This window comes from Leptonychotes weddellii, chromosome 11 (assembly GCF_054177405.1).
Source record: "Leptonychotes weddellii isolate Sample4059 chromosome 11, ASM5417740v2, whole genome shotgun sequence".
In the NCBI taxonomy this organism is placed as follows: Eukaryota; Metazoa; Chordata; class Mammalia; order Carnivora; family Phocidae; genus Leptonychotes; species Leptonychotes weddellii.
This window is the reverse complement of record NC_138379.1, coordinates 10,928,123-10,940,015: the sequence shown is the minus strand read 5'-3', so window position 1 is coordinate 10,940,015 and position 11,893 is coordinate 10,928,123. Positions and strand designations below refer to the sequence as shown.

The following is an 11,893-nucleotide window of genomic DNA, read 5'->3' as shown; positions in this document are numbered from 1 at the left end:
AGCAGGGAGCCCGATGCGGGGCTCGATCCCAGGACCCTGGGATCATGACCTGAGCCGAAGGCAGACGCTTAAGGACTGAGCCACCCAGGCTCCCCAAAAATAAAATCTTTAAAAAAATCTTTTTAAAATAGTAAGTGCCCAATAATGACCACAAATGACCTTCCTCTTCCCTAACCCGCTCCTGCTCCATTGTTGCCTGTGTCTGTGAAAGTACCACCCGCCACCTAGTCACTTAGGCCACAAAACTGGTTACCCGACTTGCTCCCTGCCTCACCTTCCACATCCAACCTACTAGACAGCCTGTGGACCCTATCTTTAAAGACTTCTCGTCTTCATCCACTGCCATCCCGTAGCCCAGGTCCTCAGCAGTTACACCTCCACTCCTGCAGCCCTTTCAATCTGGCTTTTTTTTTTTTTTTTTTTTAAAGATTTTACTTTTAAGTCATCTCTACACCCAACATGGGGCTCGAACTCACAGCCCCCAGATCAAGAGTCACATGCCCCACCGACTGAGCCAGCCAGGCGCCCTCTCAACCTAGCCTTTCTGATTCTACCTGTGCACATGACCCCACGGTCCAGTCAGAATGATCTTCTGGAAACACGGATTTGATCAGACCGCTCTCCTTACAAGCTTCCCATGACACTTGGGCAAATATACAAACTCCCAACAATGCTCCCAAGTCCGTCTGGGCCCCACCTGCAACCCCAGCCTCCCTTCTGGCCTCTCTCTTCTCTATGCTTTCACCATGGTGACCTCTTCAGGCCCGTTAACACCCCACGTTCTCCCATCTCAAGTTTCTCCTGGGCCTGGAACATTCCCCTGCCCCAGCCTATCTAACTAATCCTTCAGATTATGGCTTAATGGTCACTTCCTGGGTGAAGGCTCCTTGCCCGATTCCAGCAATAAATCCCCTTGCTATGTGATCTATATATATCTGAGTTTCCTTTTGATGAAATTCAACAAGATGTGTCTGTTTCGGGGGCGCCTCGGTGATCTGATCTGATCTGCCTTCAGATCAGGACATGATCCTGGGGTCCTGGGATGGAGCCCCACGTTGGGCTCCTGCTCAGCAGGAAGTCTGCTTCTCCCTCTGCTCCCCTCCCCACCCCACTTGTGCTTGCTCACTCACTCTCTCAAATGAATAAATAAAATCTTAAAAAAAAAAAAATGTGTGTTTCATCCAATGGACTGCGTGTGTGGGAGGGCAAGGACCCATGCCCGCCTCCCTCACCACTACCCTCCCACCACTTAACATGGAACCCACCACTTACCTGGCCCTGCCGGCCAAACTCCACTCATCCTTCAAATCTCACTTACCACGTTCTGGGGGACATCCTTCTCTGAGCACCCAGACTTGGAGGCACATTCCTCTATATAGCCCCAGAGCTCCCAAACATCTCCTGTAGCACTTAACACAACTACAAAAGCAACTGGTTTTAGTATGTCTCCCCATTCAATTTTTCGATTGTTTCTCTTTGCCCCAGAACTTAAAACAATGCTCATCACAACACCCCCTTCAGGTCAGCCCACAAATATTTTTATGATGATCCCTAAAATTGTATGCAAAATTCTATGTGCATGTACATTTTTCTAAAGAACCATCCATGGCTTTTGTTGGAGTTTCATGGGGGCCTGAGGCCTGAAAGGAGTTAAGAACCTTCCCCCAGGAACTGAAGATGGTCTCTCCTTCAAAACAGCACTGGCAGCCCAGACTTCTACTATGCAAAACTGTCCCCACCAGCATACAGGTTCCAAGAGGGCAGGGATCTTTCTCTGTTTTGTTCAGTGATGTGCCCCAGATGCCCAGAACGGTGCCTGGCCCGTGCTGGTTCTAGGTGCAGAAAGATCATAGTCTCAATTGTAATAGTTGTGAGAACTGTACATGTGTTGGTTAGCGATGGCTATGTAACAAATTATCGCGAAGTGTCATGGCTTCAAACAACATTCGCTATCTTGGTTTCTCTAGGTCAGGAGTCAGGATGCAGCTTAGAGGGGTCCTCTGCCTCAGTGGTGGCTCGCAGAGCTGTGAAATGTCAGCCAGGGCTGCAGTCGTCTGGAGACGCATGTGCTTCTGAGCTCACTCGTGGGGTTGTCAGCAGGACTGAGTTCCTCGCTGGCTGGAGGCTGCCCTCAGTTCCTTCACAGGGCAGCTCACAAGATGTAAGCTTGCTTCGTCATGGGAAGCAAGAGGAGAGAGAGAACGAACAAGACCATTCCAATCTCTTGTACCTTAACCCTGGAAACAACATCCTGTCGCCTCTGCTGAGGTGTTAGAAGCAAGTCTGTAGGTCTAGTGCACTCAGGGGAAGCAGATGGTACCAGGAACGACTGGCTTCGGGCAGGACCCCTGCGCCCCATCTAGAGCCTGCCTATTCCCAGACATCCACGTGTGTTCTCACCTAGCGTCCGGCTCACCTGAAAGCCCGGAGCAGGCACAGACCAAATGCCTACAGGTCAAGCAGAGGATGAGGGAAGAAATTAGCAGTGGGAGTTTTGCTGCTCATCCTTGGCTGCTGCCAAGCAGGAATGGAGGCTGACCGGTTAGATATTCTAAATTTCCAAAAGAAGTCAAATCCAGATTTTTGAGAGCCATTTCCTGATCTTATTTTTATTTTTTATTTTTTTAAAGATTTTATTTATTTGACAGAGAGAGACACAGCGAGAGAGGGAACACAAATGAGGGAGAGGGAGAAACAGGCTTCCCGCTGAGAAGGGAGCCCGATGTGAGGCTCGATCCCAGGATCCTGGGATCATGACCCGAGCCGAAGGCAGACGCTTAACGACGGAGCCACCCAGGCACCCCAACATTTCCTGATTTTAAAACTGATAATCTAGTCGGGGTACCAGTCGGTTAAAGCATCTGCCTTTGACTCAGGTCATGATCCCAGGATCCTGGGATCGAGCCCTGGATTGGGCTCTCTGCTCAGTGAGGAGCCTGCTTCTCCCTCTCCAGCTCCCCCTGCTTGTACGCTCTTTCTCTCTCAGATAAATAAAATCTTTTAAATAAATAAATACTGATAATCTAGCAAAAATACACAAGGCTTAGGAGTTTTGGACTCCGCTCTATGGCAGAAAGAACCTGAACTATCCTACCACCCTATGTATGTGTGTTCCATTTCTCCTGTACCCCCTTCCGCTCCCCACAATATTCACAAGGGCTGGGACCAAGCAAATTCACTTTGGATACTTTCTGTAGCTCTTCGCATGTAGCAGCCAATAACATATTGTCAAATGAAATATGAAATTGCTGACATGTACCTCTTGAGGGAGCATCCCCATGTCCCCCCAATTCTAGAGGAGTGGTTAAAAGCGGGCTCTGCTGTCTGAACAAACTGGAATCCTGGCTCTGTCCCTTGTCTGTTGTGTAACCTTCAGCAAGTAACTAACTTGTCAGAGTTCAGCTTCTTCATCTGTAAAGTGAGAATAACCATACCCGCTTGGGAGTTGTTATAAGCGTTAACTGAACTAATACACTTCTTAGCACAGCACTGCAACCGAAGAGCTATTCTTACTGGCTCCCCGGCATCTCTCCCCTTAATCCATTCCCTACCACCCTCCTCCACTACCCACCCAACTGGCAGCCGGGCAGAGCCTCGGAAACGCAGATCTCTTTCACTGCCAGGGTTTACATCCTCTAACAGTTTGCGGCTGCCCTGGGCAGGAGAAAATCCCAAACTCCTTTAACACAGCTTCTCAAGGCTCTTTTGGAGCTCTGCCTGCCCAGCCCCCAAGTCTCATCTCTCACCACCACCTCCTTTCACACTTGGCACTCCAGGCACACTGAAGCTGTTTCTTGAACGCGCCACACTTTCTGCCACTTCAAAGCCTTTGCAAGTACTATTTCCTCCAGCTGGAACCTCTTCTCTCCGCTCCCACTACCCCTTCTAAATGTCCCCGCTAGGCACTATCAGAATTTTTGATGTTCCTTGCTAAACCCGAGGGCAGGCACAGTATCTTTCTCACCACTGCCCTCTCCCTACCAAGAGGCCGCCGGCACCCAAGGGGCAAATAATAGGCCTTTGTGGAATTGCCCGCAGCCCTGCCGAGCCTGTGAGCAGACAGCGCCACCTGTTGACCCAAGCTTGTACTTCAGTACCTAGAAAGGAGCCTTCACTTTCTGCCTGCCGCTAAGGTCAGGGCGCTCGGCTTTGACGGTTTCCCAGGGTCTGGGCGCCTGGGTGGTTCAGTCGTCGGGCATCTGCCTTCCGCTCAGGTCGTGATCCCAGGGTCCTGGGATCGAGCCCCGCATCGGGCTCCCTGCTCCGCAGGAGGCCTGCTTCTCCCCCTCCCACTCCCCCTGCTTATGTTCCCTCTCTGTGTCTCTCTGTGTCAAATAAATAAAATCTTTTAAAAAAAGAGAGTTTCCCAGGGTCTATCCCGTGTCTTCTCACACCAAACTCAGCAATAACAAACAAACAAACAAGCTAACATTATCGAGCACTTAACCTGACAGAGATAGGCATTTTCCTAAGTGTTGCAGTTATTAACACGTTTCATTTTCACACCACTCAATCAAGGAGGCGGGCACCACTACTACCATGTTATGGATGGGGTCACTGAGGCAGTCGGCAGGTAAATGCCTCACCCAGGATCACACAGCTAGAAAATTCCACCCCAGGTGGTCTGGCTTGGGCCTGCACTTTTTTTTTTTTTTTAAACAGAGAGAGAGGTAGAGGGAGGGACAGAGGGAGAAGGAGAATCTTAAGCAGACTCCACACCCACCCTGCAGTGCCCAAGGCAGGGCTTGACCTCATAAGCCTGAGATCATGCCTGAACCAAAATCGAGAGTCGGATGCTCAACCGACTGAGCCACCCTGGAGCCCCTGGGCCTGCCCTTTTAAGCCCCAAACTCACTGCCTCTAGTGCTTCCTTTACTCCATGCCCAGTGACCTGGTGAGGTTCCATGCCCAACACCCACCTTTCTCTACTACAGAGGCACTGCCACAGGCGCATTGACGTCAACCAAAATCCCACCTGGAGGGAGCGAGCCACACATTCTGGAAGCCGCACAGCTCTCCAGGACACTCAGGAATTCAAGGTAGCGGTCTCCTCACGGACACAGCAGGAGCGGCAGTCAGCCCCCACTCCCCTCGTGAGACCTCCGACAAGCAACCGGCGCTCCGGGCCTCCACTGCCTAATAGGGCCCCTGAGCCCACCTGAGTGGATTAGATCAGGTATTTTCCCCCATTGAGGTGTTTGATCTGCATGCATTACATCCCTAGAAAAAGAATCTCAGCATTTTCGCTCCTGTGTGTTTTCGTCTTGTTTCTTCACGGGCCATGACGCCAGCTGAGGCTGTCAGTACAATGAAACCAAACTGGCAGGATGGGAGCAGGTTATCCCGCCATTTTTCTAGATCTTTGAGCTGTACATCGAATCTGGGGCTGATCACTCCACACTTGTTTAACCTGCCCGTGAGGATGACCACAAGTTTCCCGGCTCTGTGATCATCGACGATTTCAGACTCGCAACCATGCTTCACCACCACAGAAACCAGACGATGACTCTGGAGCACGGCCTAATTAAGAAACTGGCGCTTGCCTCTCTTTTCCGCATTGTCAATGCTCTTGCGAACATCTGCCAGGACATTTGTGTGCGCCATTATGGCGGCACGGAAAGATGGTGGAAAGAGCTAGACCGGATGTTGTATGAAGGGTGAGGAGCGCAGTCCCTGATTCAGGCAAACCGTGAATGACAGTGGTTTTCACTCAGTCCCCTCCCTGGATCACTCACATCACACATGAACCTGGTCCCCTCACATGTTTGGATATTGCCACTTAGAACCCAGGGGTTGGCTCCTTCCTTCTCAAATCCCATCTCCTGTTCACTCGTTCCTCTAAATATTTTTTTATCTGGAAAAATGCCCGCCTGACTCCACTTAAATTTTAGGTTGTTATGTATACAGCTCGTATCTATTGAGCACTTCCTATGTCCCAGTCATTACTCTAAATGCTGGACACATGTTAAACCATTTAAACCTCGCCACGGCCCTATGATTATCCCCATTTTACAGATGAGGAAGCTAAAGCACAGTGAAGTGACATGTTCAGGGTCATACAGCAAGAGGCTAACCTGGGATACAAGCCAGAACATCGCACCAGTCTGTGCTTTTCAACACCACGAGACTCCCTCTGCTGGTAGACGCTGTGCCAGGCACACTGCTTTACGTGTAGTAGGCATCAAGAAACCTGTTTTAATATATATATATACACATACATACATGTACATACACAGGCACATCGCAGTGGGACAAATACCCCTTCTTCAACCAGGAAAGTAGCTCTACCATATTCTGGGCTCCTGGAGGCTCTCCCGAGGGAGCCGAGGCCCAGCAGTCTTCACAGATGACACCCAATGGGGGCACTTTTATTAGACAAGTGGGAAGGGGCAGGGCACACCTTGGGGTGTATACTGTCTGGGGCCTCACACGGGCCCAGAGCTCTGCTGCACCCTCTTCATCAGCTCTTCATCCTGCATAGACAACTCTGTCAACTTCTTGCCCATCCGCTCATGGATGTCGAGGTACTTGGAGACACAGCGGTCCAGGCACACAGACTCGCCCTTGGACAGTTCTGCTTCCTTGTAGTGGGGAGGCACGCACTTCCGGTGGCAGGCACTGGTCATTCTGGGAGTGGGAGTGGGGGAAGGAAGGGTAAGGTCAGGTCAGCAGCATCCTGAGGCATACAAGGAACTCTCCATCATTCCTGCCCTGCAATGCTGATTTCATCTCCCAGAAAGGCAGTGTAAACCCTCGGTTTGCATTTCAACCATCTTAGGAGGTCCTTGAGAGTGCTCACCTGATCTGAGCCCATGTTTATTTAAATAGGAACCATTAGTTGAGTACTGGCTATGTTCCAGGCATCATGCTAAGTGCTTGACACGGCTTGTCATGCAGTCCTTAACAATAACCCTATGAGGTAGGCACAGTATTATCCCCATTTTACAGATAAAGAAATTAAGGCATGAAGAGCCTCAGGATCATGTAAAGCTGGGATATAAACCCACAGAGTCTGATCTCACAGCCTGCATTTTAAAATTATTTAAAAATATTTGGAAGAAAAAAAAATATTTGGAAGTATTCCAATATATAGCCTCCAAGATAAACCATCAAGAGAAAATACCAGGGGGCTTAAGCCAATAAAAACAGCAAACACGTGTGGACTACTTACTGCATACTGGGCTTGATACTAAGAGCCTGTCATACATTTCTACATTTAACATCTATAGTATCTCCACAAGGTAGGTACCGTTATTATCTCCATTTTATTTATTTTTAAAAAGATTTATTATTTATTTATTTGAGAGAGAGAGAGAGAGATAGCATGTGCACGGGCATGAGTGTGCGGGCGAACAGGGAAGAAGCAGAGGGAGAATCTCAAGAAAGCTCCCTGCTGAGCACAAAACCCAATGTGGGGCTTGATCCTGTGACCCTCAGATCACAACATGCACTGAAATCAACAGTCAGATGCTCAACAGACTGAGTCAACCAGGCGCCCCTACCTCCATTTTATAGATGGGAAAACCACCAATCAAATAGTCCAAGTATCTTGCCCCAGGTCAAACTAGTGGTGATTGGTGCAGTTACAATTTGTTCCCAAATCTGCCAAATGGTTGTGGGCACTAGTTTGGAGTTGGACTGAGGTACTGGTCCTGACATTGTTACTGACCAGTTGTGATCCCTGAGAAAGTTATTTAACCTCTAGAAGCCTCAATGTCTTCACCTGAGAATGGGACAACTAAAATTGACCCAGTGGATCATTTTGAAGCTTAAAAAGGATTAAGGCATGTAAACTGCTCAGCATGTGCCTGAGATGGAGTAAGAGTTTAAGAAATGTTAACCACAGGGGCGCCTGGGTGGCTCAGTCATTAAGCGTCTGCCTTTGGCTCAGGTCGTGATCCCGGGATCCTGGGATTGAGCCCCACATCACGCTCCTACTTGGCGGGAAGCCTGCTTCTCCCTCTCCCGCTCCCCCTGCTTGTGTTCCCTCTCTCGCTGTGTCTCTCTGTCAAATGAATAAATAAAATCTTTTTAAAAAGAAAAGAAAGGAAAGAAAGGAAAGAAGGAAGGAAGGAAGGAAGGAAGGAAGGAAGGAAGGAAGAGAAAGAAATGTTAACCACTGGCGCCTGGGTGGCTCAGTTGGTTAAGCGACTGCCTTCGGCTCAGGTCATGATCCTGGAGTCCCGGGATCGAGTCCCGCATCGGGCTCCCTGCTCGGCAGGGAGTCTGCTTCTCCCTCTGACCCTCCTCCCTCTCATGCTCTCTGTCTCTCATTCTCTCTCAAATAAATAAATAAAATCTTTAAAAAAAAAAAAAAAAGAAATGTTAACCACTAAGTCGGCCATGTGCTGTTTGTCACAAAGGCAAGCGCTCAACTGTTCCTGGAACCCGACCAGAGCTTGGACTGGTGCTTCTCTTCCTGCTCAGCTACTGGCTCGCCAACTGCATCCCAATCTAGATGTCCAACTCGTTCTAGTGACCCCCATACTGCCTCTGCATTAGCCCTCAACTATGAGGAGTGTAGGTGGGGGCGGGTACCCTCCAAAAGGCACCCTGAGAAAAGGTGACCTAGGATCATTCTCAAAGACAAGGGAGCGCACTGTCCGCCCTTACCTGTTGTACATATCAGCCATCATCTCTACCTCCAGCTCCGCAGCCAACTGCTGGGCCCTGAGCGGATCCATCTCAGCCCTGCACCGTGGAAGAGATCTCCTTCTGGCTTCCTAGTCCTGGGAGCAGACATCACCGTCAGCTTCCACCCCTCCCGTTCCATTTCCCATCCCGAGGAGGGTAGAGGATGCGGAGGATTCATAGAACATGGGGCTGGCAGGGGTCACTGACCTCAGTGGGCTCAACCATCCCATCTCACAGATGTGGAAACTGAGGCCCAGAAAGGGAACACTGCCTAGCCCAAGGTCACATAGCATGTCAATGGAACGGCTGGAAATCGAGCCCTGGCGCCCCAGTCCCTCGTGGTCACCTCTACCCAGGAGAAGATCCAGAGACCGGAAAGGAACACTAAACCGCGGGCCTGAACCTCCAGGGCCCTGCGAATTCGAAAACACGCGTACCTAAGGTGCACAGGTCCCGGTTCAGGGGCTGCACCTCTGAAATGGCGGCGCCATCATCAGGGTCACCATGAGGCGAGAGGTCACTTACCACGGCCCGGGGCCAGTCACAATGCCCGCGGTGTCCCCAACTTCGGGCAAACACTAGAAACTCACCGTGCGACCAGGTAGGGTAAGGCGGAAGCACGTGGGTCACTTCCGGGAGGGAAGTCCCGCCTCTTCTTTGATCGGACTCGCTTCCGGAATGAAGTACCAACGAGGCGGCGCTGGGAAATCCGCTACCATAGAGAGGGAGCCGCCGGCCGTGGCTGAAGGCGAAGGCGCCTTGCAAATGCTAGAGAGGATGCCAAAATACCATAGAGGCTTGGGCGGAGTGCAGAGCGCCTGCAGCCTGGCTGTCAAGGCCTTTGGGTCATCGCGGAGAGGTCGGAGTTTAACTGTTTTGTAGGAAGGGCCCGGAGGGCCGAGCTCGGTGAACCTCGCCCCCACCCCCGGAGAGTTGACGCCCCAGCACAAACCCAGGCACGGAGAAGGAAGGACTCCCCTAAAGGGGGAGAAGGAAGGACTCCTTGTTTGTGCTGCAAATTCAGGTCACCTGGGACGCTTTAAAATATCCCGATGCCCATACCTCACTTCACACCGATTAAATCAGAACCTCTGGGAGTAGCACCTAGGCATCAGTAAATGTTTCAGTGCCTTAGGTGATTTCTTTGTGCAGCCAAGTTTGAGAACCAGTTCTCCAAGGGACTGTGGGAATACAGCTGCATATAGGTCCTAAGTTTTCCCTGGGGTTGCGGAGAAGCGAGGCACGGTTCCTGCTCGCAGAAAAACGAGACATGTATACAGTCTGTTTTATGCAACTTCTTCTGTTGGACGCCCTGGACCATAACGAGATGAATAGGAGCGATTTTGGCTGCCACGAGAGCTAACCTAGTGTATTTGAGCGAGGGAGGGGGAAAGTACTTGTGAACTCATCTTTCCAGACTTCATGTGTTCCTCAATCTGCACCCCTACACCACAAAAACCCACCCCAATCCTTTGATTTTTCAAGACATTTCCCAGTAAACGAGGTTTAGAAGATGCAAATTAATGGTGCAAGCGTACACTGCCCATTGGCGAAGGTGGGCTGGTTGGTCACTATATGCTTCCCTAATTGCCCAAGAAAGTCAAGGTTTTAAATACCGGACCTCATTTCTGCTCTAAGAACTCATCTTTCTCAAGCCCTGTGCCCCGATACTTTAAAATTAAGGTAGGGGTGCCTGGGTGGCTCAGTCGGTTAGGCGTGGGACTATTGGTTTCCGGTCAGGTCATGATCTCAGCGTGGTGAGATAGAGCCCCGCCTTGGCTCCTGGCTCAGTGCAGAATCCCCTTGAGATTCTTTCCCTCTCCCTCCCCCTCTGCCCCTCCCTGAGTGTGCAATTGAGCTCGCTCTCTCCCCCCCGCCAAATAAATAAAATCTGTTAAAAAAAAAAAATTCAAGTATAACAGGGGCCCCTGGCTGGCTCAGTCAGTAGAGCATACAACTCTTGATCTTGCACCCCCCCACACCTCCTCCTCCTGAATTTGAGCCCCACCTTAGGTGTAGAGGTTACTTTAAAACGTTTTCTCAATAAAATTAAGGTATAACATTCTGACTAAAGTACATGAAACTTAAGCTTAATTTTTTTAAACTTAAGCTTAACTTTAAAATATATATTCATTCTTATAACCACCACTCAGATCAAAATACAATGTATTTCCAGCACCTTCAAAAGTTATCTTGGGTTCCCTCCCAGTCAATACCCCCACTCCCAAAGTAACCATTACTCTGACTTCTATTGCCATCAGTTAGTTTTGCCTACTACTCTTGAACTTCATGTAAATGGAGTTATACATTATTTGCTGGTTTGTGCCTGACTTCTTTAGCTCAGTGTAATGTCCGTAAGATTTCATCCACGTTGTGTGTATCTGTCATTCATTCTTTTTTATTGCTGTCTAGTGTTTGAGTGTATGAATAATCCACAATTATTTATCATTTCACCAGTTGATAGACTTTTGGGTTGTTTCCAGTTTGAAGCTATTATGACAAGGCTGCTGTGAATATTATTGTATATATTGGACAATATTGGACATATAATATTACATAATATTGGACATATAATATTATTGTACATAGTGGAGACATGTACTGGTGTTAGCTTGTTTTTTTTTAAAGATTTCATTTATTTGACAAAGAAAGAGAGAGCGAGAGAGAGAGTACAAGCAGGGGGAGCAGCAAGCAGAGGGAGAAGCAGGCTCCCCTCTGAGCAGGGAGCCCAATGCGGGGCTCGATCCCAGGACCTTGGGATCATGACCTTAGCCGAAGGCAGACGCTTAACTGATTGAGCCAGCCAGGCGCCCCTGGGTTTTGCTTTTGATAATATAGTCAACACATTATGGAATATTAAGAAATTGCATGGGGGGCGCCTGGGTGGCTCAGTCGTTAAGCGTCTGCCTTCGGCTCAGGTCATGATCCCAGGGTCCTGGGATCGAGCCCTGCATCGGGCTCCCTGCTCGGCAGGAAGCCTGCTTCTCCCTCTCCCACTCCCCATGCTTGTGTTCCTGCTCTCGCTATCTCTCTCTCTGTCAAATAAATAAATAAAATCTTTAAAAAAAAAAAGAAATTGCATGGGAAAAGGAGATGGGTTCTTACAAGAGTAATCGGCTTCCTTGATGGGATTTTTATTAGGTGTTACAAAAGGTGACACACTGTACGATTCCATTTAAATAATATTCTCAAGATGACAAAATTATAGGGGCACCTGGTGGTGGCTCAGTTTTTTGGGCGACTGCCTTCAGCTCAGGTC

The 11,893-nt window shown here is 49.3% G+C and overlaps 1 protein-coding gene across 4 annotated transcripts; it reads right to left on the bottom strand.

The window, feature by feature from the left end:
• Positions 1 to 6,175: 6,175 nt before the first annotated feature.
• TIMM10 (translocase of inner mitochondrial membrane 10) lies at positions 6,176 to 9,352 on the bottom strand. 4 transcript variants are annotated; one of them, XM_031017641.2, is made up of 4 exons: positions 9,160 to 9,260; positions 8,842 to 9,047; positions 8,614 to 8,729; positions 6,176 to 6,627 (listed from the first exon to the last, which is right to left on the bottom strand). In XM_031017641.2, the coding sequence occupies exons 3-4, from the start codon at positions 8,682 to 8,684 to the stop codon at positions 6,426 to 6,428; spliced, it is 273 nt and encodes a 90-aa protein (XP_030873501.1). In that variant the 5' UTR covers positions 8,685 to 8,729; positions 8,842 to 9,047; positions 9,160 to 9,260; the 3' UTR covers positions 6,176 to 6,425. The 4 variants fall into 4 exon arrangements, with proteins under 4 accessions (XP_030873501.1, XP_030873508.1, XP_006728628.1 ...); XM_031017648.2 differs by lacking the exon at positions 8,842 to 9,047 and having other exon boundaries at positions 9,225 to 9,352; XM_006728565.3 differs by lacking the exon at positions 8,842 to 9,047 and having other exon boundaries at positions 9,160 to 9,276.
• Between the last annotated feature and the right edge of the window lie 2,541 nt (positions 9,353 to 11,893).

Excerpts from the sequence above, each read along its gene's own strand:
- TIMM10 (XM_031017648.2), bottom strand. The coding sequence starts at position 8,684 with ATGGATCCGCTCAGGGCCCAGCAGTTGGCTGCGGAGCTGGAGGTAGAG. Across the intron at positions 6,628-8,613 it reads ATGGCTGATATGTACAACAG|AATGACCAGTGCCTGCCACC; the intron begins GTAAGGGCGGAC and ends TCCCACTCCCAG.